We start from the raw sequence: 27,648 nt of genomic DNA, 5'->3' as shown, positions 1-27,648 counted from the left end.
TTAGGTTAAGATTTTTCCCTTTGCTCATTTGTTTTGTTTCTTAAATTCCACATATGAGTGAAATCATATGGTATTTCTTTTTCTCTGACTCATTTCACTTGGCATGTTACTCTAGCTCTATTCATGTCATAGCAAATGGCAAGATTTCATTCTCTTTATGGTTGAATAATATTTCACTGTGTATATATATATGTATATATGTATATCGATCTCTCTATATATATATATCTCACATCTTCTTTATCCATTCATCAAAAAAGAGAGAGAGAGACAAACAAAGAAGCCGACTCCTAACTATAGAGAACGAGCTGATGGTTACCAGAGGGGAAGTGGGTGAGGGGATGAATGCAATAGGTGATGCGGATTAAGGAGGGCACTTATCATGATGAGCACCAGGTAATGTATGGAAGTGCTGAATCACTATATTGTACACCTGAAATGAATATAACACTGTATGTTAACTAATAGGAATTAAAATAAAAACAAAACAAAAGATTAAGTAAAGATTAGTAAAATACTCAAAGCTCATCTGCTGTCGTGGATACTAGATCTCTCTATCTTAAGTGGCCCCCAGAGAGACACATACCATGCCCACTCTATCTCTTGACCTTACTTCTGCGTGGTCTGGATAATGCTGCTGTGCCTGGGGGTCAGATGGCCCAGTTTTTTAGGAATACAGAGACTTTGATATCTAAGATAGAAATCTGGTATCAAAATATCTTAGACAAGATTGTTCTAACATATTAATAGTAATATTTTATGTAAGTTCACTGCTTTTGATTCATATATAAAACTGATATAGAAACATTAATGAATAAACATTAGGACCAGAAACATTAATGAATAAATTCATTTATTAATAATTTCACTTATTCATTAATACAGGTCTGTATCAGTACAGATTAATACAGGTACAGTTAAAACAGAAAAAGATACGTAGAAAATACTTGCACGATGATGCTATTTTGCCAATCAACTATTTTTCAGGAATCATCTTATATTCTGAGGCTGTTCTTTTCAATCACAGTGAATCTAAATCTCTTCCCTTCATCTTTTGGGTGTCAGGATTTGTCACCCTTCCCATAAACAAAATTGATTCTAGGAAAAGAAAAAAAAAACACAACTAGGAATTTCTGGAGAAAAAAGTTGACAATAATTAGTCTTTCTGAATATTTTAACAGATCATTTAGTCTTTTTCTCTGTATAAGATAAATAGGCAACGTCTAACAGCAAAACCCTCTCCTTTGTCTAAAATACATAATTATATCATTATTAATCATTTTCTGGTAATTTATGAAGTAAATTAACACCAACAACAGCTTGTCATGGAAAATGCATTAGTCCTGTTTTTCATATAGGAAGGCAAAAATAAAGTGGCAGAGAGGTGTTCTTCTAAATATAGAGACTTGGGCAAACACAGCATAATGAAATCGTGATGAACATGGTGGAGTTCAAATTTAAGGCATTAGCAGTCATCGTTTTATGCCTGTAACATAAGCCCTTAGGGTTAAGGTAGCAGCTTCTCAGATGTCCTCTTTCAGCTCTGAAGCAAAGCTTATGGCAAAAGATAATATTTTTTATTGCTAGTGCTTTCCAAAACCTCACTGAGGTGATATTGTATACAGCAGAAATGTAAACACCTGAATCCAGCCTTTCTGTGTTTGCGAGTAAAAAGGAACTAACAACTAGAGGACAAAACAGAAATAAAGGATGTGTCAAAATCCATTCACCTTTCTTTTCAACTAGGGTAAGAGAAGTGGCTTGAATGGATCAATGCCAAGGGTTGCCTTGACTTTTACGTTCCTTACAGATATATGTAATAAATGTGAATTTCAAAAGTGATAAAATAAATTTTACATAATTTTAAAGCTAATGAAAATTATACTGAAATGTACTTGTAATAATTATTAGAGTCCTTTTCCATTAACTCTTTACTGTTTGGCCCAAAGACAGAGAGTCCTAGAAGAGCCAGTAACACGGAAATAGACATAATCTCCAGCAGATTTTTTCTTTTAATGATTATAATCAATAATACTTTGCCTCAAAAATCTCAGAATAACTTCAAGAAAAAGAAAACATATTCTCCTGTTTTTCAGGTAGATGGGAACCCATAAATAACTTTCCCAAGATGTATATTATAGCCTTTTGTCACAATAGGAATCAGTAATGACTGTTGTCTATTTATAATTCTATGGCATTAAAATGCTTATTGGAATTATTTGGGAAATACCTTAAGTGACTTTTATGGAAACTGAACTCATAATTGAAGAAAATAGTTTAAAATTTTAAACACTCAGAAGTGTAAGACATCACATAAAAGCCATTTGTCCCAGTCTTTTCGATCTGTTTCTTTGACCAAGGAGTAGCACGTTTTGAATGGAGTCCTTATGCAGTCACCAATCTACTCTCCATTAAATTGGATGGATTAGTGAACTCTCCCTGGACATAACAGCAATGGATAGAAAGGCAGGCTGAAGCAGAAATCATTATTGTTTCCATTTTTCTCTACATTCCCCCTTCTCAAAGAGGTGTCCTCCATATTTAACCAATATATGTCTACAACAACTTTTACTTCCTAATATTAAAATACACTAGCATAACCAAAGCCAATAGCCTAGAAGAAAGATTTCTTAATGTATATCCTGCAGTCGGCTTCTTCTTTCAACCCAAAACCGTAAAGAGTTTTAAACACGATTTGTTTTATTGTGTGTGGACTACTGTCAGTTTCAGAATCATGATTCATTTTCTGAGAAATTGCACATTTCACATAGCATCTTTCACAATTTTGTTTGGAAGTCTCCAACACTGGCCTACCCCCTCAGCCTGAAAGTAGAAAAAATGTTCTTCATTTCCTTGGAAGTTCAGCTTAGTAAGAGGTTTGGGTAAATATACTGAAATATAAAACTAACGTGGTAGAAAAATACAAATAATGTTTGGATTTTGCCCAAGAGGACTGTTTGACCGAAAGAAAATTTTAAATCTGATAAAAATTGATTATACTAAATCTAAAATCATTCACCCTCTTACTTCAGTAATCGTCAAATGAATATATTTTATGTAAAGCTTTAAGCCACTTAGTAGTTTACTATGCTATGCTAAGGCACCATTTTTGTCAATTGCAATGATTTCCTCAGTTCATTTGTGAGAGAAAAATAAATAAACCACCGAATGCGTATCATCTTAAGATAATGGCCCATTCTACATTTTATATGGCAACAACATACAGCCCCCGATAAATGAGTAGCCATTCGTTTTAAACAATACTTTAAGGGAGTAACCCTAGTTTAGAAAGTCTCATTACAATAAAGATCATGAGACAGTAGAAACTGTCATTAAGTTCTGATAGTTAAGCATTATCACAGATAAATAAATAAATGGATTATTTGGGGATTAGAATTTTCACTGCTGTTTAACTGGTAGCAATTACATGGCCTTGATCATCAACTTTATAAACAGAGAATCCAACAACATTATTCTAAACGCCATTATTTCCTGGTGCATTGATGTCCAATGCAGCTTCATTTCTTTCAATTCTCCATACCCGGTAATTACATACTAATTGTAAGAAATTAGAGTTATCCAAATGTTAAGCATGCATAGATCAAATGACACAGTCAGAATATCCTTTAACACTGACACATCCACCACTGGAATTGAAGTTGTGTTAATGCAATCTCAGCATATCTAAAACTATCTCATTGTTTCCAAGATGTAACTTTCAGAAGGGTCACTCAGCATTGGTTTCATGGAGCCTTAAAAGAGAGAGTGGTATATCCTTCAGGAGGACAATAATATCAGTACCATTAGCTAATCTAACAGATTCAGATCTAAAATTAACTATGTCTCTTTTCCATGTAACCCAACTTATACAAACTTCTCCATTTTCCTTCCTTCCTTCATGTATTCAATCAGTCCCTCATTCATAATTATTGACTTATTCATAATGAACAGTACGTGCCAGGCATGGTTTTACAGCCTTCATATATTCTTTTAACTCTTAAGAGATGAGTACTAATATTATGTTTAAATAGGAGGTGGAGAAAATAGGGCTTAGGAAGTATCATTGACTTGTCTTACAACCATTAGTTAACAGAGCTAGGACTTGAGCCAAGTCTAACACCCAAGTTCACACTGTCAGTCTCTAGGGATGCTGATATTGTGTTCAGAGCATGTGGCCAAATACTCCACATGTTGCCTTTGTGTCAAATGCAGTCCAATCCACACCTACCTCTACCTTTTGTAGCTAACTGCATCATCTTTCATCAACTGCCCACACTGGAGATTTGTAATTATATTTGACCTCTCCCTCCCACTCAGAGAATATAGCTAGTCACTTGTTCTTTTGGAATTTACCTCTGAAACCTTCACAATTGTGCAACTCCCCATTTCTATTCCTCTTGCCGCATCATGGAGAGTTGACTTCTGAGACAAACAAGTCCTATTTCCACTCTGCCACTCTCCAGCCATATGACTTTAGACAAATTATATAACTTCTCTCTGAGCTTCTATGTTGTCATTGCTCAAATAGCTAACCTGTTGGAATGGTGTTAGCTTTAGAGATAGGTATTTAAAATCGCTAGCATATAATAATAGCTGTGTTGGCAGCTATTACTACCAATGCCCTATTTTAGGCCCCTGTCACCTCTTAAAATACAATGCCTGGAATAAAAAGAGGCATTCACTAAATAGCCCACTGAAAGAATAAATTGAAAAATGGAAACAGATTCAATACATTGAAAGGATAAATGATCTCAGATATGTAGATTACAAATAGCGACTAGAACTAGGTCTGTTTGACTCAAGCAGTTCCCCCAGAGAATACTAGAAAAGATACCTGTTGGGTTATTCTTCACAATAAACAGAAATGGATGATTTGCTATAAATTGGTTTTGAGCCAGACTCATGATCACAGGGATGTGCATGCCTATGAAAAAGAGACAATACTTATTTAGATGTGCACATTAAAGGATGAAAAAAGAAAATATATCCATAATACTTTTTGTAGACAGGAAAAGACATTTCATTTGATGAGTTAACATGTAGAAAAATAACCATTTTCAAAATACAGAGAAATCTGGAATAAATTTAAAATCAAAGAGCAGAAGAACAAATAGTGGATTGTTCAAGGAATAATTCCAACTTCACATTCATGCTCAATGAAGAAGAAAGTCAGATACTAGATTCAATTTAGTGAAAGCAGTTGAAAAAGTTCTTTTAAACAGTAATTTTCTGCTTACTTTTTATTTACATTATATGATTTATTCTTCTAATGTTTCAACTTTTAATTCCTATCCAGATATGTTTGCATTTCATTTCTATTCTCCAGGCTTGTGGTAATCACATCCGAGTTCAATTTTTTTTTTTTAACTTTTCCAGAATTATTCTGTGGGCTCAGAGCTTTTAGGATTTGTGCTGTGAATGATTATGGGATTTTTATTATGTGGTTAGAAGAAGAGATTTGTTGCCTTAATAATTATTTACTATAATAATTTATATCATGTGGCTCCATTGTAGAACTTGCCAACATTTAGAGTGGATAAACTTAAATGGCTGGTTTTTTTTTTTTCTTTTTAAATTAAATATTTCTACACTCAATTCAGATGTTTCCTTTACCAATAATGCAATGATTTTGTACAAATTTTTTTCAGACTCATGAAAATCATTTTTAAAAATGCAACAGGAATGATCAGAACTGAAAAATAATGGTAGAGAAGGAAAAATATCCTCTACACTCTTTGTGACGGGGGTATGCAAATTAAACTGACAAAAGCTAGATTAGCAGAAGAAATGGTTTATTCTATAACCCCAAAGGAGCCTCACAGAAAAGAAGTAAATATCCCCCCAAAATGTTAGGCTTGAGAGCTTATCTACCTTTTTAACAAAGGGTAGTAAATTGTGGAGAAGTGACTAGACCGAAAAAGGGGCAATAAATTGTAGGAAGGTAAATATATGGGAAAAATTAATAGTATAAGAGGGTTATTTAGTAAGGTTTGTTATGTAGACTCACTTCAGTGCCAACTTTCATCTCTTGTGATAAAGGTTATTCTCCTTCTGATATGCAAGAGAGGAGGACAGACACCTTCACAAGGGAAATTTATGCCCTGTTTATAGGCAGATCGGGGGAGAGTAGAGAGCTCTTTTTTTTTCCCTGTGCTGTTTCTCCATTTTCTTCAGCTCACAAGAACCCTTCAGACAAAGTGGCTTGTTTGGGGGTGGTATATTCTGATCACCTTCAGAATCAAGCATAACCTTAGTAATATAAAATGCATGGCACTCTCCTACCTGCAATATCAGGGCTACAATGCCCAAATTACCAGTGAATAGAGACTTATATCTGAACTGATGAGAGAATACAAAAAAGCATAGTCAGTGTCATTCCCATTCTCACTTGGGTGAACACTTGAGATTTTTGTTGTTGTTGTTCTTGAGCATCCACTGAGCAGATGACTGAAAGTCAAAATACTCACACTGAAAACTATTCTGATGTGTAACACATCAGGGTCACTGCTGATCCCTTAATGACTGTTAGCCCCTCTTAGAGAACTCTAGACTTAAATTAGAGGCAGTGGGTGATAGTCGAAAGAGCTCTGAACCTGAAGTCAGAGAACCTGATTAGAGTACAAACTGAGCTGTCAATTAATAGTATGACCCTAGGCAAACCACTTCATGTCGTGGGCCTCTTTCTTCATCAATATAATGAGAGAATCAGATGATGATCTGTAAAGACTCTTATGTAAAAGCAGCTGGAAAATTTGTCTACATAGGCCAACAACTTCATCCAATGCAACTTTTTTATTTCTCCAAGATTGAAATAGCCCATGCTCTCCAATCTAAGTTCCTTGAGCACAGCAATGCCAAGTCCTTTGGGAGATGACAGAACAGTAGCGGGAGTCCAGTGTGACCCACCCACGTGTCAAAATCCATTGACACTACATAGTATTACAAATTAACCGAGAAATTAACAACACGGATATACATTTATAGAAACTTATCAATAAGACCATTTAAAGGGTGCATATCTTTTACATATTGGCTAAAATCACAAGAGTCTGAAGAATTAAAGTAGACTTATGAGACATTCATTAAAGTCGCTTTTGCATTTCTAATTAAATTTCCTCCAATTATTTTTTTGAGGATTACTTGTATGCAGCATAGATACTATTCAAAATGCCATTTACTCAAGAAAATCTATCATAAAGGAGTGGATCACAAACTGTAAAACTGTGCACAAATCACCTAGGGACCTTGGAAAAAACACAGATTCTGATTAAGTAGTTCCAGCGTTGGGCCTGAGGGTTGGCATTTCTAACAAGCTCCCAAGTGATGTTGCTGCCACGTCTACACACTACATTTGACTTGCAGTAGCGAGGACGGGCCGCAAGCTACCGCAGAGCTCTGGTTCCCGACCTTGGATGTACATGGAAATCACTTAGGGAAATGTAAGAAAATGCTAGAGTCTGGATTTCACCTCCAGAGATACTAATTTAATTAATTTACTAATTTAATTTTGGGGAATAGACTGCACATAGGATTTTAAAAAGCTTTCCAGGTAATTCTAATGGGCAGCTAACTTTGAGAGGCACTGGTGTATAGATAATGACAAAAACCATATTAGAAAAGTAGGGGCCTACTTGGTGTAATAAAAGAAGGAAATTAATACAATTACCTAAGAGTAAGCATTCCTGAACAATAAGGATTTCATGTTTGAACCGGAAGTTTCCTCCACAGGTCCTGTCTCCTGATTGGCAGGTAAAATGCAACTTACAAAAAAGCCAATATTAGTAGGTAGGCCTCAAGTCCTAATCAAATCCCCTCCCTGGCCTTTTTTATTGAGCAGCACCTGCAGAGATGCAGAAATAGCTTATACAACCAATTTCTCTTTTCTTCCTACAGCGTAGGGGACAGTAGGAAGGAAACAGGAGGTCAGAGTCATGCAGAAATGCCAATGTCCTAACGCTGCGCATTTCCCCCCCAGTCTTTCCTCTTGGCTGGTTATGAAACCATTTGTCCTACCAGTCAATGTTGCGGCTTCACTGCCGTCTTCATTTATCTCAAAAAAAACGTGTTGCATGACTTGGGAAACAAACACTTCAGCTGAGTCTGTTGGAAAATAGGAAAGTGTATTTAAGGATTAGAACTCAGAGCCATTACTTACTAGGTCCCGTGTTAATTACATTTTCAAATGAACAAAGAAATTTCTAGGAAAAAAACAGTAACAAATTCTTCCCAAGTTAGTTAATTTGCTAGAGGTGGAAGGTAGTTTAGCTCTTGCAGAAATGATACAGAGACCCACAGAGAGAGATCAAGTTTAGCCCAGATACAAAGGCAAAGATAGAAGGGGATAAGCCTCAAATCAGGTATCCCACTAAGTGAAATATTTGTACGGACAGAAGGTTTTGCCCCGCTTTGCTATGGTCTACAGACAAGATGAAAAAGGCTTTACAGATTTGAATTAATCCCACCCTATGTATTCAACCTCAAAGCCAACTTGCCTTTTGAATTCTGTATTCAGTTTTGATCTGACTTTAAAACAAAATTTACTTTCTTTCAAGACTGGTGAGGCTATGAAAGTCTAAAGAGCTTTTGTGTCATCTGTTACCAAATCACTTCAGAGCTATGCTTTAAAAACCTGTCAAATTCCTCAGTGTCAGGGAGTGTCTTACAACATTCTGTTCCAGTGTGGATACAAGCTGAGAGAACATGCCCCTCTTCTCCCCTTGGTGGAACTGCTGTATGTGTGAAGCATTTCTGATCTTGTGACCTGCAGGGATAGTCTCCTTGAGAAGGGGAAAGTGAAGCCACGAGTTCAGAAGCCATCAGCCACTCCTGCTGTGTCAGGACCACTCAGATCTGACAGTGTGCCTCAAAGAGACAATAGGAACATGCTCCCGGGTTCAGTGGTGGCCAGAAAGTGGAGGAAGGACGATGGGCCTGGAAACTTGAAGAGAAAGGATAAAAAAGAGCTTTGTTTCTCTTGGGAGAGAAAGCTGACGGGACCACGCAGACTCCACCAAAACCACCAGATTTACAAGGATTCGGGAAGAAATTCCTTACAGCAGAGGGGAACCAGCTCTGGCAGCTCACAGAGAAGTAAAGCCCCTCAGGCAAGAGAAAGAGAAGTCTCCAAAGGGATATTTGCATAAAAAATGGCTTCCTGGAGCGCCTGGGTGGCTCAGTCGTTAAGCATCTGCCTGTCTGCCTTCGGCTCAGGTCGTGATCCCAGGGTCCTGGGATCCAGCCCCACATTGGGCTCCCCTGCTCAGCGGGAAGCCTGCTTCTCCCTCTCTCACTCCCCCTGCTTGTGTTCCCTCTCTCGCTGTGTCTCTGTCTGCCAAATAAATAAATAAAATCTTTTTTAAAAATTGGCTTCCTAAAAATAAACTCCAAATTGCTTGTGATCACTTTATCTGGGCCCCTGAATACCTCTTACACTCATCTGCTACCTTCCTCTCCTCATCCAGTAGCTCCAGCTCAAGGTCAAGTATCAAGGCCTTAGCCCTAACTCTCCTTCTGCTTAAAACCCTCTTCCCCAGAACTTTCCCTGACTGGCTCCGTTGTTCTTTAGGTCCCAACAAAAATGTTACTTCCCAACCCAGTCTTCTAATTCTGCCTGTATCTGACCTAATCACCATTTATTCCATGATGCTCTTTTAGTTCACTTACAGCATCCATCACCTCTCCATTTAATTAACGAATTGCTTATTAAATATTCATCAGCAGATGTAAACTTCACTAGAAGCAGAACTTTTGTCCATTTTATGCATCCCTACAAAACTGCCTGGCATGTAGTTGGCTTCCAATAAATATTTGTCAAACAAATAAATCATGGATATGAACATGTCCAGCGACAGAAACAAATAAGATGGAGAAGAGGGGGCATGCACATCTTGAAATGCAAGAGGATGGTGTGCTACGAGATCAGGCAAGTAAGCAAGTTCTTTCCCGAGGACTGCCTAGAATAAGACAGGATTCACATGTGGAGCCCAGAGTAGCTGACCTAAAGACCCATACCAAGCCAAGAGTGAAGAATAAAAAGCATGTTGGGGTGCAGTGGAAAATTTCACCCGGTTTAGCACTGATACCAGATCAAGGGACTCCACGCTGAGCCTCTGGTCTCACGTATCCGGTCTTACCACGAGGAGGACCTGATCTTGGGAAAAGAATGGGACCTGACAGCTAATAGACTGGAACAAGGAATCTGGACTCCATAAAGTCACTGATTTCTTCAGGTTTGTAATAATTTTTCTCCTTTTCTATGAAAATTCCAAGTATGTCTCTGTCAAATTAAGAGGACAAGAAACCTTCTACAGCTTTGCTAGAAGATGTCCAAGTAAATATTAATGTGCCATAGACCCACTTGTTGTTTTTTAATATATTTACCATTTACTTAGTATCTATTACGTGCCAGATACAGAACGAGGTGACCTACATACATTCTTTCAATTATTTTCACCACTACAATTTGTTACCTCATTCAAGGAATTAGAAAGCTGAGGCTCAGAAACCTTAAATATTTTACTAAAGGTAACCACAAGAAGTAATAGCAGTGTGAAGCCAAATATTCATCTCCAAGTTTCCAAAAGTAACTGTCTGAAAACATTTCATTCAAAGCTTGTGTAAATATCCCACAGCACTAGTGTTAGCCTCGTTTGCAGTAGCTTTTAGAGAATGTTTACTGCACACGTGATAAATAGGGATAGCGGGGAATTTACTGTTCTCCTGATGACCAGATGTAGTACCAGTGATGGCCCTGGCTATTTTATTTCTGGCAGGAAGATAGAACCAAAGTAGTTAAAGCAACTCAAATAGGCAACTCAGGAGAGAAAGAGCAGAAAATGTTGGACGTTTGTTTTTCGCTGTTGGAAGTTATTCTCTTGCACAAATTCTCTTATAAAGAGTTTTGGAGGTGTTCTCGTGATAAACCTGCCTATGAAAGGAGATTTTATAGAAGTCATCAGTTGCTGGAGATTTGTAGAGCGAGTGGCTGTTTGAAATGCCTGCTTATAGCGAATGAGCATCTGAAGGTCAGAAAGAAGGCTAACAGGAAGAAGTGCTTGAAAAATGGATTGGTTGATGTTAGGTTGGCGGGATGGCTGTGTTCCGGGGTACACTTAGATAGCGTGCCGTTGCAGTATTTAATGTGGACTGCCTCATTCTTGATGCCGATGAAATTGTCAGAGAAGTCAGATATCTCTGTCAGCGTGCGAACAAGTAGCTAAATCATGTGTGAAGGTAATAATGAACATCTGTCACCAGTGTACCCCACCCACCTCCTCCAGGAAAGCTCATTCTATTCATTTAACCACATAATTGATGAGTGAATAAATTAATGAATACTTCTCCAAAGCCCAGATATTTATATAGGAATACACAATATTTCCATGTTATGATACAAAACCCCATCAGACAGACAGGCTTGTATTGTTAGGCTTTTTTTTTTTTTTTTAAATAAAACAGAAGACTGCATTTAAAAGAGGGTAAGCAACTTGGGGACAAATTGGCCCTCTTTGTCCATCTTTTTTTTTCTCTTTAGTTAGATATTTTTCAACTAGTGGGTACTGCCAAGACAAGAAAAAATAAAACACTGTCTTGGGCTTTGTTGTGTGAGTGAGCATCTTAGCCATGTGGAGTTTCCCAGGTGTGACTTAGCATAAAAGCTCCATCTCCTCAGATGTGTTGTTTCAAGCTAATCTCAAGCTAAATCTTCAAGCTGTGGCATTACAATTTCTATATTGTGTTCATCGTCCAGCAGCTTGTGGATGCTGATTTCATGGCCTCCAATATTACCAAATTAACATTTGCAAATTGGTTTATAAGAGCTTTATTAGCTCCACGTAGATGAGAGCCTCAAAGTTGTAATTCCCATTATTCAGATAAGGAAATCCAAACAGGGCTGAAATAAAAGCCCGTATACTACTTTACCTACATAGTTTTATTACAAGCATGTTTAGAAGGCTTATCTAACATTCTAAAATGCTTTCTGACTTTCTTTAAGGAAAGTGACTTAAATACAAAATAAAGTGCTTATTTACAGACAGCTCAACATGTCTGTGACATTTAGTCACCGGGTGTGTATGTATTTTCTGGGGCCGAATGCTTTTTCAGATCAGTCAGTTGACAGAGTTACTAAGAAAACATATTAACATAATAATATAAGAATTATTTATCACACTACCTGTTATTCCAGAAAGGTCACAGCCACCACTAAATATCTCAGTTATATTCAAAGAATACAAAGCTTCTTTGAAGTCTAATTTTTGTTCTACTTTAAATCTGTTAAAAGAAAATGAAGAGGAAAATTCTTGAAAAACTGTATACATTTGCTACCAAAATGTTTGCTACAAAATGGATGACTTGGAAGAAATTATAATGTGAAATCTTTTGTTTTCATTATCCCAATTACATTTCCTCATATGTATAATACCATTTTCCCCCAGGTCCACTGAGCAGTTCTGAAGTTGCTAATAACTTGCTTCCCAGATAAATGGCTGGTGGGAGGAGGGAAGAAAATACTATATTTTCTGAAGTTATAATTATCTAACAAAACAGGGTGAGAGTTCTAAGTTTTCAATTGCTTGGCTCCTTCCCTAGAAAAGTAAAGTTTCCCTCCAGCAACTGTATATACCCTGGTTTTTCACACCATCAAAGATGGTTCCTGGCGTACATCCAAAATACCATGGAAGGGGAAGAGAAGCCAACAGCCCTTGGAGGAGATTGTTGGCTACTGAAGCACAGACAGACGTTAATAATCTGCTATCCTTCCATTGTCACAGTTGATGTGACTTCCTTCAATTTATGGACACACCTACTATCTTCCCAATAGGTCCTGTAAAAAGGGTAAAAGAGGGCGCCTGGGTGGCTCAGTTGGTTAAGCGACTGCCTTCAGCTCAGGTCATGATCCTGGAGTGTGGGATCGAGTCCCGCATCGGGCTCCCTGCTCGGCAGGGAGCCTGCTTCTCCCTCTGACCCTCCCCCCTCTCATGTGTTCTCTCTCATTCTCTCTCTCAAATAAATAAATAAAATCTTTAAAAAAAAAGGGTAAAAGATAGAAAGGGAATTAAATTTCTTAAAACAAAATAAAAGATAAAAAATTATAGGAGGGGAAAAAAAGTTGCTGGCCACTACTTCTTATGCAGGGCCCGAAGTTAGGACTCTAGCTTCCACTCAAATCTTCAAACGTCAATCTCCCTGACTTGAAGACCCTAACCAGAGAATCTCAAAGACTCTCACAGGCTGATCTATGATTCCAAGTTAACAGAATACTGAATCTGTTTATCATTTCACTAAAAAGGAAGAAAAAAGAAAAGCTAGTACTTACTGACTTTAGAGATGCCAGAAACATCAATGTGCTTTTTAAAACCAGGTTGGAAACTTCACGAGAGAAAAGAACAGGGGGTTCTGTATATTTCTTCCATCGGTGAAATTCCAGGACAAGCCCTGCCTAAGGAGCTCAGTCTGTGAACAGATGGACATTTGCCCCTGTGCTCTCCACACAAGGCTGGTCAAGGACAGGATCCTTGCTTAGCTAAGAGCTAGGCCCATACCCAGGCCTGGAAATTAGCTCGAGCAATCAGTCCAAGTAGATCACTGTTTTAGTTGCCAAATACTGAACAAGCTTTTTTTTTTTTTTAATGTTATGTTAGTCAATATATGTTACATCATTAGTTTTTGATGTAGTGTTCCATGATTCATTGTTTGCATATAACACCCAGTGCTCCATGCAATATGTGCCCTCTTTAATACCCATTACCGGGCTAACCCATACCCCCACGCCCCTCCCCTCTAAAACCCTCAGTTTGTCAATTATAATTCTTCAAAAAAAAATGAACATGCTATGGCAGAGATTTACTGGGCCTGAATTATATCTTGGTAAAATACTATGTACTTTCGGAAAAGATTAACTTATTCAGAGCCCTGAGGAGGGACACAACATGGGCATTAAAATCTACTGGTAGTGAAAATAGTTTGCATTATGCCACTGTTTTCAACTTCTTTCTTTTCACTTCCAGCTAAGAAAGATAATGCAGCCTGATGGTTTTGACATCTTTCCACTTTTTTCCCTGTTTTTATTACTACACTCTTTTTAACAACTAAATGGAGTGTAGGCATCTAAAAGGTGGAAAATAAACGTTCTAGTTCACCTAAAAATTGGCTATTTTTAGCAGAACAGTTTTAGGATAATGACAAGAATACTGCAAGACTTATTACAACTTTTAATAATGCCTAATTATCAGTGGAGAGTCACTTAAGCTACAGTCCTGCTTATAATGTAGTCCAACGAAACCTACAGCAATAGAAACTCATTCAACCATTTAATAAAAGTATAATATACAGGGCGCCTGGGTGGCTCAGTTGGTTAAGCGACTGCCTTCGGCTCAGGTCATGATCCTGGAGTCCCTGGATCGAGTCCCGCATCGGGCTCCCTGCTCGGCAGGGAGCCTGCTTCTCCCTCTGACCCTCCCCCCTCTCATGTGCTCTCTGTCTCTCTCATTCTCTCTGTCTCAAATAAATAAATAAAATCTTTAAAAAAAAAAGTATAATATACAGCCAATTTCTAATTATCCGCAATTACTGGAGTCATGAATTACCAGGTGTGAAGTAGTACTTCCATGTGTTAGACACTTAATACAGATTATAGTTTTTAATCTTCACAAAAACCCAGGGAAGTTAGCATTATTCCCATTAATTAAGAAAGTGGAAGATTGAAGAGGTTGATTTCCAGGCTCAAGTTCAAGATAGGAGACAAAGCTGGGATTCAAATTCAGGGCCATTCCAAGTCAAAGTTAATGTGCTAACCCACATTGTCTTCTAATCAAAATATAATTTGAAATAATAATCTCAATCAATATATATACAATGTTAATTATGTGCCTCTTTCAAATTTTGTGAGACTTATTATTTATTTTAGATGTGGTTCATTTCCCCTTTTCCTTGACCCTCATCTAAAATTGTCTAAAGAATACATCTAAAGATAAAAGAATCATCAGCAAAGAGACTGAATAGACAATTAACAAGTAATCATAAAATGAATGTTTTAGCATATGTAAACAGTATCTATTATCAGTTTACTGCCATACGGAACCACTGGGCTTAAAGGGGTTTAACACAGGTAACAGGTGCAGAAAATGAAGAAAACAATTTAGAATTTCCATTTTAAGATGGAGCCACTGTTGGTCTGTAGGCCCTATTGTGGATTGGTGTTGCCTGTTCCTTCCCCTTTATACCCAGGACTCTTACTTATTGACAGAAATTCTTAGATGGGTCTCCCTTGGGGTCCCCATCCATAATACTTGGAATCCTGGTTTTGATTCAGTGGGCTTGAGTCATCCTTGGAACATTCAGGTTTAGAGCCAACGAAACCAAATCTTAGGTCTGCCCATGAGGATAAAAATGTAACACAATCCCTGACAGTGGTGGACCTAGACTATTATATGAGTACATGGGAGTTTTTGGTCACTTTCTGACTAATTACCTAGAGTGTGTTTGTATTTATGTATCTATGTGTCTGTGTCTGTGTCTGTGTCTGTGTCTGTGTATGTATGAAAAACTCTGTTAGCCTCAATGGCTGAGCTAAAAGTGCTTTCTGTCCCATACGAAACATATCTGGACACTGTTTAATGTAAACTCGATTCCAATTTGTATCAGTATCCATTAGGTTAAAGTAAGTGAACATTTTCTAATCACTACTGCAGCTGGTCATGACATTTCTATTCTCATATTCAGCTTCATTTACCCTAAGATCACTTTTCTCCCCACCCATACACAGTTCACATTCAGTTGTTTAGAGATCCAAAGCTGGCCAAACCTGGGATTGATTTCTAGCCCAGTAAGAACATACTTCATGTCCTCTGGAAGGTGTTCTCTCTTTTCCAAAGTCTCTTTGGCACTGCTGCTTCACATCTCTTGCTGCTCATTGTGTCACTGACCCTTGCTCTGCTCTGTGCTCTCCCTCATGCTTGCCTACCTTGCATCTGTTTTCTGACTCTTGCAATGTTGGCTCTGCCATGTGTTAGCTGTGTAAGCACGGGCAAGCTATTTACTGGTCTGTACCTCATCCATAATGTGTGTATAGAAGTTGATCTCTATCAAATTTATTTGGCAGATTAAAGGCTCTGTGGTAAAGAGGAGCAGCATCTAGGACAGTGTTGGCACTATAATGGATGCTCAATACATGTTAAAACTGAGTGAGAATAATAACAAAAATAATAAGAGATACTATTGAGTACTAAAAATGTTATAAACAGTACTTCATATAACCCTCACAATAACTCCATTAGGCACATATTATTGTTGTCCCATTTAACAGTTTAAAAAAATCTTAGGTAAGTTATTTAAAGTTATACAGCTTGGTCTTCAATATTATGCTCTATTTTCCATGATCTTGTTTCAACAGTTGTTAAAGATACTGTGAGATGCCACATCAGTCAATATTTTTAAAAAATGGTATCTCTCAGAAAGACTATGGCTGTTGTTTAGTTATTACTATACCTTTGAATAGAACTGTAGCATTTAACAAATGTAAAGACCCAGACCACTGAGAATTCATTGACCACTACAAAGCCTCTCCGAAGGAAAATAAATGTAAAACCTTACATATACAAACTTGCTAATAGTTTCAAGGGCTTCAAGGACTCTCTGAAGTCTACCACAGAACTTTCTAGAAGTCCAAAGTGCCCAGCTAAGGACTGTCACAAAAGAATAAGAAATCACAGTCTTCTCATTTTCCTAGTAAGTCAAATTTAGAACTTCCAAACAATCTATTTCTTTGTAACCCATATCTCGTTAGTCAATACTCCAATAAATGTCTTCCTATTTCACCAGTTCCTTACTATTCCCAGGGAACCTGTTCCCTTTAAACACTCCCTACTTTGTGCCAAATTACTGCAGGGGTTTCTTAACTGATCTTTTGGGCTTCATTCTTTCCCTCTTTAACACATCTTGAACATCACAACTCTTCAGATTAGAGCAACAAATGTTTAGTGAACAACTACTATTTTTCAGAATCATGCTTTGTGCTGGGGTCACAGAAAGGAAATATGCATAACTCTGACCGCAAGAAGTTTATTGTCCACTGAGGAAGATGAAATAACAATGTTAATATAACTGCTATGCAGAAATAAACACAAGGTGCAAGGAGAAGTTTTCCCAGCAGGGAAAAGGGAAGATGTTATGTTATCTTCTTTTTTAAAAGATTTTTTATTTATTCATTTGAGAGAGAGAGTGCGTGCATGAGAGTGAGAGCACAAGCAGGGGGGAGGGCCAGAGGGAGAGGGAGTAGCAGACTTCCCGCTGAGCAGGGAGCCCAACTCAAAGCTTGATCCCAGGACCCCAGGATCATGACCTGAGCCAAAGACAGATGCTTAACCCACTGAGCCACCCAGGCACCCCAGATATTGTGTTATCTTGAATGAAAAGATCAGAAAAGCTTTCTAAAACCCAAACTTGGTTTTAAGGACCAAGAGAAGTTATCCAGAAACATGGGGATGGTGGTGGGAAGTGGGGAGAGTATTCAAACAAGTTACCCGTCATGAACAAAGGCATTGTGACTACCAAATATATCTCTCTAAAACACTGCCTTAATCATTCCACTATCTTACTTGGAGATTTTCAACAATTCCCCTTTCCATATGGGACTTAACCCTCTCGATTCTTTTAAAGCCCTGTTCAAGTTCTTCCTCTTCCATAAAGCCCTTGTTTACAACTCTAGTTTCTAGTGCTCCCTGTCCCCTCTTTTTTTTTCATGAATCTCCTAGTGTTTACTGATTGTAACTTTCTTTTAATATTTATTGTCTACTTCTGGATATTGTTAGTAAATTTCTTGTGCAAATCTTGCACCACTCCTTCTAGGTGGTAACCATCTTATCAGTAGGGAGCATGTATATCGTTTTACATGTTTCAGTTCCTTGTCCATAGTGGGATCCCAATCAATCTGTGTTTTTGAACAGGACATAACATTTCTAGGAAGTAGCAAACCAATAAGAGCATAAAGCTGTAAGACAGTAGACGTGAGAGCTAATTCTGTCTCCCAACACTTAGTTGAATGTTGATCAATTCACTTTTTGAGTGACTCAGTTTCCTTCTCTGTGAAATGCAAGATGTAACCAAGTCAGACTGTAGAACCACAACATTAGGACATTAGTATTAAAATACTTTAAATTAAATGCTTTATAAAGTTAAACTGCTATATAAATGAAAGTTACTTCTTTATCTTCTTTACATGTATTAAATAATCACTTTTGCCCATACACATAATCATAAAACATGTTCTCACAGAGTTTCTTATATAGAGAAGATATGATATATAGAAAGTGTGTGTCAGACTCTTCCACCTGAAGAATTTTGACTGCTATATTTCTAGGATCCCATATTACATTGAGACAAAGTAACATGATTATTTTAGCTGCTATCCAACATGGGTAATGTCCAAATTAGATATCTGGTATGTTATAAATAATAAACTCTAGAAAGCACTCTAGTATTTTTAGACTATACTCTGTCTTATGGGCCTTGATTCTAAACTAGTCCTACATCAAAGGGAAAGAAGAAATGTTTCTTAAACAGTAACCAAAATCTAAATAGTCACTCACATGTTCCTTCCTAGTGTTACTAATATAGAAGCATTCTTATGATTATTTTTTCTCTCTTTGGCATGCACTAAATTTTGCTACCAAAGAGGCTTTTATTTTGTTTTACACTAACAGAATTTAGTATAGTGGGGGTTACAGATTGAATTGTGCCCCCCACTACCCAAAGTCATATGTTAAAGCCCTATCTCTTAGTACCTCATGATGTGACCTTATTTGGAAATAGGGTCATTGCAGATATAATCAGTTAGGCCAAGGTCATAGTGGAATAGAGGGGGCCCTTAATCCAATATGATTGGTGTCCTTATAAGAAAAGAGAATGCCATATGAAGAGAGATGACCAAATGACAACAGAGGCAAAGACTGGAGTGGTGCGTCTAAAAACAGAGGAACACCAAAGATGATTGATCACCACCAGAAGCTGAGTAGAGGCAAGGAAAGATTCCACACAGTCTCAGAGAGAACGACCCTGCTGACACCTTGATTTTGGACTTCTAGCCTCCAGAATTATGAGAATGAATTTCTCGTTGTTTTAAGCCCTAGGAAACTAACACAGCTGATTAAATTGTTTGGTTTTACTAAAATCTTTAGTTATCATTTTGAAAGCCTAATGCATTCATCCAGATATGAAAGAAACACAGCATTGAGTAATAAAACTGAAAATTGTCAGTCCACTCTAAAGTATCTACTCAGCCTATATAGTTTTCCCTCTCTGTACCGAACACAGATTTTAAATGGGTATTTTTCCGTTGTAAGGAAATTATTCATTTAGGGGAAAAGGTACTTCAGAACTTTCAATCCATGATCTTACTGCTCAGGAAACTAAATTCAATAAATGTGTCCTGATGGACTAAAACTGCTTGTGAACTTAACACATGAGCAAATCATTCCTTTAATAAATTGGAAGGCTCATCCTCTTGTGAGAAGTGAATACATTTTAAATATAATATTTAATTAATGTGATTGAATAATTGATAACAAAATTTTCAGTCTTGTGAGTTTAAAAATCTCATGTTTATTTCTCTAGAGAGGTTTCCAAGAAAATGGTTGATGTCCTGTCTTTCATTATGCTGCATGTATGGGAAAGTTTCATCAGGATCCTCACAGGGAATGAATTAAAATGTGACTGGAAAGTTGAATTCTGATTTTTGGGGTATTTAAAATTAGATAAAGAGAAACAACATAGAATTGTTTTCTTTGAAAATATTTATATAATGTAATTCAACAGTATTCGTTTGGCACTTACAATGTGCCATGAAATGTCCTAGGGACTATGGAAACCAAAATGAAAGAGACATAACCCCCTGTTCCAGAGCTCACATCTTAATAGGATAGACAAGAACGTGAGCAAAAGACGGAAATGTAATGTAACAAGTATCATAGGTAAATCGGTGTGAAATGCTCTAGAAATAAAGATAAGGGATGGTTGATTCTAATTGAGCATGCTGGGGAAAAGTACACCGAAGAGTTAATTGTGAGGAGACATTGAAGGATGAATAAGAATTTACTGATTAGACACCACAAAGAAGGAAGGGCCTTCCAGACAGGGGATAGGCATGAGAGAGGAAGTCAGAGAACACTTTCTACTTTGGGATTGGCTGGGCAGTGATCTTAAAGATATGTATGTATGTATGTATGTATGTATGTATGTATTCATTTTGAGAGAAAGAGAGAGAGAGAGAGCATGAGTGGAAGGGAGGGGCAGAAGGAGAGGGAGAAGCAGGCTCTCGGCTGAGCAGGGAGCCCAATGCGGGACTCGATCCCAGGACCCTCGGATCATGACTTGAGCCGAAGGCAGATGCTTAACTGACTGAGCCACCAAGGCTCCCTGGGCAGTGATCTTAACAGAGAAAGAAAATAGCCATTACTTTTGAAAGAAAAATAGCTATCACTTTTTTAGCACCTTCTATTTGCTAGATTTTGTGCTATGAATGGAAGTATGTAATGAGGTACCATAATTGAAACTGCCACCACATTTTTAAAAAATCTTTGGTGCCTGGAATTTGTTTGAGAAAAGGGAGTACAACTGCCAATTAATATTTCTGTATTCATAACACCGAAGATTCAAATTCATCTTTAAGACAAAGTGCTCATTTGTTTGGGAAAAGCAACACAATGAACTTTTCATTATGCAAATAGAACCAGTGGGATGGAGATAGTGAAGTTTGAAATGATGAGGGTATAATCTATTCTGGATGAAATGAAAACGTTTCTACGGAGGGTCAGAATCTGCCGCTGTAGATTCTTATCATGACCAGGAATCTGGCCTTAAAGGGCATGGGAAAAAAAAATGTGTGTTACCTTCTTTCTGTGCTGGGAAAATTTGGAGACCTCAGGATGCTGGGTAGGAGGGAGATAGAAAAGACTTGGGGTGAGGGTGGGTTCTGGCACCAGGGCAGCAACGGACTGGACAAGACTCCCTGGTTACAAGAAATGGCCTAAACTTCAAGAACACTCATCCCTGGCACCTGGTTTTTAAATTACTTTCCACCTTATAAGCCCCTTTTATTAACATAAAGCTTTCAGTAAAATTTGGTTAAACATTGAAATTGTTCTTACTCCTATTAGTTTGCCAAGGGCTACCTCAAAAAATTACCACAAACTAGGTGGCTTAAATAACAGAAATTTATTGTCTCACGGTTGTAGCCGTTAGAGGTCTAAAATTAAGGTGTGGGTAGCACTGGTTCCTTCTGAGGACTCTGAGGTGTGTTCCAGGCCTCTCTCCTTGGCCTGTAGATGGCCATCTTCTTCCTTTGTCTCTTCACTTAGTCTTCTTGCTATGTATACCAGCCGTGTAGGACGAGGGCCCACCCTAATGACTTCACTTTAACTTGATTACCTCCATAAAGACTCTGTCTCCAGAAAAGTTCACATTTTGGGGTAGTGGGGTTAGGACTTCAACATATGAATCAGGAGGGACATAAATCAACCCGTGACCATTTTTCTTGGAGGAATTAAAAGAGAAGTCTGTGTCCATACTGTGAGAGAAGTTGTATGAGAAATGTGGCCACAGTTTGGAGAAGCTGATAATAAGACCAAACAGTTTGGAAAAGCTGTCCAGACTGCAGTAGCCCAGAAGGATTTGTGGGTCATGCAGCATTCTTGAGGAGATTCCTAAAATGTTGGAGATGGGAATTCTGGCAAAAGCTTGTATTTCCTGTTGCCAATTGAGTTTGGGACTTATTTATTATTATCTAGGCATTGGTTAACTGGGCTGATGATGCAGAGCTACCTTGGCTACAAGTATCACTATTCCACAGTCAAGTGACTCTCCTAAGACCCCACTGCTAGTATATGGCATGAACAGTTTTCAAACTCAGTGTTTTTGACCCCAAATAGTGACCTTTCCAAAGGAGAAAGAGAGAGAGAGAATGAAATTTGAAAATAAACAAGTTAATCCCCCAAATTGTTATTTCTGTTATTAGAAGATAAACTGTCACGGGCGCCTGGGTGGCTCAGTCGTTAAGCGTCTGCCTTCGGCTCAGGTCATGATCCCAGGGTCCTGGGATCGAGTCCCACATCGGGCTTCCAGCTCTGCGGGAAGCCTGCTTCTCCCTCTCCCACTCCCCCTGCTTGTGTTCCTGCTCTCGCTCTGTCTCTCTCTGTTAAATAAATAAATAAAATCTTAAAAAAAAAAAAAAAGAAGATAAACTGTCACATCATTTTATCTCCTATGTTTCACATGTAGTAGTATTCAGTCTCATTGAAAGACTGAATAACATCCAGGTAGAGATACACAGATGCTGGGAAATTGGAAGAGAGGTTGGGGGAGAGATTCAGATTTTAGAGACATGAAGAATAAGGGACAAATAAAAGAGAGTAAGAAGAAGAAAATTTTGAAGACGAAATTCTAGTAAATATTAGTTGGGAGCAGAAAGAAAGAAAAATGTAAGTCAGGGAGCAGGAAAATTTTACAGAGGAGAGAAAAATAAACAGAAGCAAGTAGTGCTCCAGGAGTTAAAAAATTCTAGATTTTCAAGAAAAGGGGGAGGGTCAATAGTATTAGGATCAAGAACCTAGAGTTAGGGTGAGAAAAACATAGGATACCTCATTCTCTGGGATGTCAAGGAAGGTAAAAGAAGATCTTCAAAGTTGTACATAAATTTTGAGAGAGGCAGGTTTGCTTAATGATAGGTTTTCTTTAAGGAACAGGGAGTTGAGACACATGTTGAGAGTAAGAGAAATCAACATAAAGTAGCACCTGGGGAATAGAAGTCAAGTTTTGGTGTGGTGTGTGTGAGTATTAAAAAAGAAAGTTGAAGAAAAGTAAGGAGCCCCCAGCTTAGCCTCAATGAGGCTAGAAGGGACTGCTTTCTGGGTTTTTGCTTAAGAAAATCAATAGTTGGGGAGCAGGAGTGGCTTTATGAGTAGACTGGGGGTTGAGGATGATTAGGGAGAATTTAAAGCAGGTTGAAGACCAAGTAACAAAAAGTATTAAAGATATTTGGTGAGAATATGATTGAAATGACTGACTGTATCCCAGCTAAGTGGAAAAGGAAAGAAAAGCCAGGAGGTTTAAGTGACATAAGGCCTGGAAGAGGGGTATACAAACCACACAGGCTTTGATGAGTTTGCAGGAAAATTTAGAAATGAAAAGGATAGAATATCATCTATTAAACATCTGCTTCTTTTAAGCAGTTGAAGCAGAATGTGAATTGAGTTATGTGGGCACAACTTACTCTGAAGTTTCTCCTGTTGGCCAGAAGCATGATATTAAGAAATTAGCATCGACGATTATTGTTTCCTGAGATGAACTTTGCAATTTCCATTTTGTATTAACTATCTAAACCTGATCGTAGGATTCCCTATTTGTCATTCAATGACTGTTAGAGCACCAGCTGTCAAAGTTGATTTAACATATCTTTTAATTGTCTGGTAGCATAAGTGTTGGGTTTTTTTTTTTTTTTTGCGGGGGGGAGGTTATTTTCTTGAAATGGAACCGAAGATAGATATTTAAAATTCCAATTGGTAAAAAAATTAGAAAAAGATAAGATTGTATAATAAAAAGAATAAAAATTCCTTTTCATCTCAACATTCTAGCTTGCAGACTTACATTTCTTCATCTATTTCAGAGAATAGTGAGCCCTGAAATTCAGTTCTCCTCATGGCAAAGCATTGCTGGCAATGTTCAGACTTGCTTTTGTATCCATAAAGTGGAGCTACACTTCCAAATGCATTTTTTCTTCCCGTCGATAGCCTTTTCAAGTACCTGCTATCTTTCAGCCAGCTATTCAAATGTCTCCATAAGTGAAAACATAAGAACCAAATAATAAAATGACATTACCAACCTAGGGAGGCCTACTTCAACTTCCTCTTCTTGCATCTCAGAGAACCATTTCAGGATTTGATGAGCAGTAATTTGCTTTTCCATTTCTTCTATGTTCACATCTTCTGCAGGAAGCACGATGATTAAACTAAACTCATCACCTTTATAAGGTAATTCCAAGACCTGGTAGTTCATGGAAGATTCCGAAAAATAACCTGGAACAGAGAAAGAAAATATTAAATAAATATCCCTGTCAATTCCCAAAATCAGGCTTCAGAGGGCGATTTTTCATATTACCATATTTTGTTCTCACAAGAGCCTTCATCATTGGGATTTTGACTGGCGCACCATCTTTCTTAGTAAAATTCATTAACTGTGTCTTCTCTTTTGTGAATTTCTGCTTCCAGTCGCCCTTGAAATAAACAGCATTCACCAGGACAAGCCGAGTCAGAGGGCCAAAGTCTTCCCCTGAAAACATGTCTTTAATTTTCCCTGTGATGCCGGTGGAGGACAAAGCAGGAAGAGATATGCAATAGTGGTTCAGAGGGACTGCTTTCTATAGCATTGAAACAAAAATTTATTTTGCAGATCGGTTATAAACAGTGTGCTTTATCCTCTAACCTTGGCAATTCTGAGAGTAAAGAGGAGCACTATTAAACATTTCACTTGGAAACAGGTACAAACAGATCTCACTAGGAAACAGGAGATACAAGACTGTCTGAGGCCAATTTGGACAGAACTACTAATGGATTCTCTTCAGCAAGATTATTTGTGTAAATTGTTTTTCAGCCAGAAAGAACAAAAACTGAATGTCTCTTCCTGCATACTTACTGATGTTTTTCAAACTTTCTTTCAAGTTTCTCCAGCAGGTCAATCAGAATTAATAAGTTAATGGTACACTCAAACCTTCCACTCCCGTGGCTGGCGCCACTGACCACTGGGGCAGGGACAAGAATGGAGTTGCTAGCACGATTTTCTTCTTGTAAACAACCAGCCTGCTATTTCTATGTCTGCTGGCTATTCCAGTTAAGATATAAAAGCATGAATGGGCGCCATGGAGCTGTCTAGGGATGTGCATTATGTGTCCCATTAATGATACTTTCCGGTGAAACTGCTCAAAACACCCATCTCACATTCTCAACTATGCCTCCATGTATGAGGCTTCCTATAAAGAATATGGTAGCCACTTATGCCATCATAATTTTTAGTAGCAAAATGAATGAACAAAGGAACAAACTACTGTTAAACAAGGACCTGATACATGTTGGTTGTTTCACATACATTATTATCAAACCTTCCAATAGTCCTGAAATGTTTTAATAGTATCCTCATTTTAGGTAGGGCATAGCTTAGAACTGGGTAGGATTTGAACTCGGATCTGAATGACTTGAAGCTTGTGTTCTCTCTGCAGTGTCATTCCATAGCCCCTGAAGGATTTTGGCTAGCTTGTATTGAAATTAAAGTTTAGATTATCATGTTAATGATAGGACTCTCAACATTTTTTTTATTAAACATTAACCCATCCAATGAAGATGTGTTAATTATTTACAGTAATATGTGGGAAAGAAGGCACTTGAGGTTGACAGATCTAATTTTTACCTGGCTGAAGATATTATTTCTGTTGCCATAGATTAAAAACCTATGCTTAAACAAAAATTATTATTAAAGGTTTTCCATTAAAAATTCTATGAATAGATGTCTCTCATAAAATCTGTATGCTTTTCAAAGCAGCTTATGGTCTGTCTCAATTTCACAATTGAGTATTAATTTGAATAACAGGGAAGCAAAATGGGAGATTCCTCTGAGCCACAGTTTAGTGGGAAAAGATTCAACCATTCTTTACTTTAGGATATTAAAAACTATGAATACAATGGCAAATAATGAGTTTATGAAAATGGGAAACTTTACCATCTGTTTTGCTTTCTACCCAGGTACTTATTGTCTCTGCGGAAGTCTTTGCATCCTGAAAATCCACCAGTTTTATGGCACTCTGAAAAAAGTCCTTGTTGCTATGGAGATACTGTTCTTTCACAGTGAATCCTTCTTGAAGGTAGAGGGCATTGGCAAGATTAAATGTAAATTCTTGCTTTTTCTCTGAGATGGCAGAGAAAAATGACTTCAGCACAGAAAATTCTTCTCCTGAAAAGTAATTATAATGTAGACTAACATATTGAACAACATAAAAACAACAGCTTTTCAGCTTTGCTTCTAAGCGCTGATTCATATCACCATTTTTTACACACTTAGGTATAACTAATGGTCCTTTCTGAGGTAGTATAAATATTTTAAGCATTTATCTTCATAGAATATGCATTTTATAAAGAACTTAGTTCATATACAGGAAGAAAGAATGTCCATGTAAATTTGAAATTTGTCAAAAACAAGAATGTCCATTTAAACAGGCTGAAGGAAATTCTCTTTTTTTAGTCAAATTTAGCTCATGCTTACTTGTTGGAAATTTATCTTTAGAACCTCATTCTTTGTATAACATGCTATATTGATGGAAGGAGACTACTAATGAATACTGATGGGGGGACGACAGTGACGAGCAATCCTTTTCAATATTGCTTTTATTTCAGCTTAAGAATTGCTCGCTTGTGAGCAATGGCAACTGTCCAAGTTTTGAAATTTATGAAGTAACCCCTATGATCAGCTCTAGAGATGCACAAGAATCAGAATTGCCTATTTCTTCAGGTTCATGAATGTATATACTTTGGCCGTTACATGAACAATAAAGAACTTTATTCCATTCCGACTATTGCCACTAGCCAAATGAGGCCACCAGAGTCAGCTAAGAATCACTGCTGGCCTATTATTTATTGTTGGCTCATTCTGACCAACTGTTGTTGGGAAGATATATGTGCCTAGGAGAGAATTCAGCTTTGATCCTTGTTGAGGAGCTTCCTATTCATGACCAAAGGTATCGATGCTTTTCATTCCCTTCTGGCTTAATCCTGGGACTCAATCATTCTAGGAACTGTATCTCAAATCAAAGCTTCTTTCAGGGCCTTTGTTATATTTTGAGTTAAATACTAAAAAGGCCACTTTTATAACTTAAAACTTGAGTATATGCAATTAATCCTTATTGAAGAAAACATAAATGGTTCATCATTAGAAGATACCCACTGAATAAAGAGAGAAGTTTTAATGAGAATTTGCCTTGGGCTGTCCATTGGAAATAAGGAATCTGTGTGTGTGTGTGTGTGTGTGTGTGTACATTTTATCGGAGAGCTAGCAGCTATAGGCATCTTTGTGCAAATAAGAATACGTTCCCTTACTGGTGGGGGAGGGGGAGGGCTACAGCCCCATGACCTCTTACCTTGTCCAGCTGAGTGGAGCCTTCATTTCAGTCCCCACCTGTCCTCCCCTGCTCTCATGCAGGTGCAACCCACATAACAATAACGGAGGCTCTGGGAAGTATATTTCATTATATTCCAAACTCCATGGGGATTCTCCATTCTTGGGAATATAGATATAGACATAAATAATCTCAGCCATAAGAACTTACGGCCCTATGGTTGGATTTGAAGAATCTCAGTAAGTCTTTACAATCCCAGAATTCTTACATAAGGAAGGGGAAAAGGTTAATCTATTTTACTTGTTTCTGCAATGATTTTAGAGGCAATTGTTTGCTATTTGAAGCTGAGGGAACTATCTCAATTAATGGGAGGCTATGAGAAGACTTTCTGAGTGAAGACATGGAAGTGTTTTCAAAAGAATTAAATAAGGTCAGAAATGAAGTGGCGGAATTTGAAACTAATCTTCAGAATGTGTAATTTATGAGCATCTTTAAAGGAA

General features: G+C 37.6%; 1 protein-coding gene across 1 annotated transcript in view; it reads right to left on the bottom strand.

Annotated features, from left to right (window-relative positions):
• Window positions 1–838: 838 nt before the first annotated feature.
• The window catches only part of SERPINI2 (serpin family I member 2), a 31,147-nt gene continuing 4,337 nt past the window's right edge, over window positions 839–27,648 (bottom strand). Inside the window, exons 3-9 of the mRNA XM_021702615.1 lie at window positions 25,759–25,989; window positions 24,148–24,342; window positions 23,873–24,065; window positions 12,176–12,273; window positions 8,014–8,100; window positions 4,835–4,924; window positions 839–1,098 (exon numbers count right to left, since the gene is read on the bottom strand). Coding sequence (XP_021558290.1) covers window positions 1,022–1,098; window positions 4,835–4,924; window positions 8,014–8,100; window positions 12,176–12,273; window positions 23,873–24,065; window positions 24,148–24,342; window positions 25,759–25,989 — 971 coding nt within the window. The 3' untranslated portion in view covers window positions 839–1,021. The remainder of the gene's footprint in view (window positions 1,099–4,834; window positions 4,925–8,013; window positions 8,101–12,175; window positions 12,274–23,872; window positions 24,066–24,147; window positions 24,343–25,758; window positions 25,990–27,648) is intronic.

This window comes from Neomonachus schauinslandi, chromosome 1 (genome assembly GCF_002201575.2).
Source record: "Neomonachus schauinslandi chromosome 1, ASM220157v2, whole genome shotgun sequence".
Classification (NCBI taxonomy): Eukaryota; Metazoa; Chordata; class Mammalia; order Carnivora; family Phocidae; genus Neomonachus; species Neomonachus schauinslandi.
Note: the sequence above shows the minus strand (reverse complement) of the source record. Positions and strands in the feature narration are given on the sequence as shown.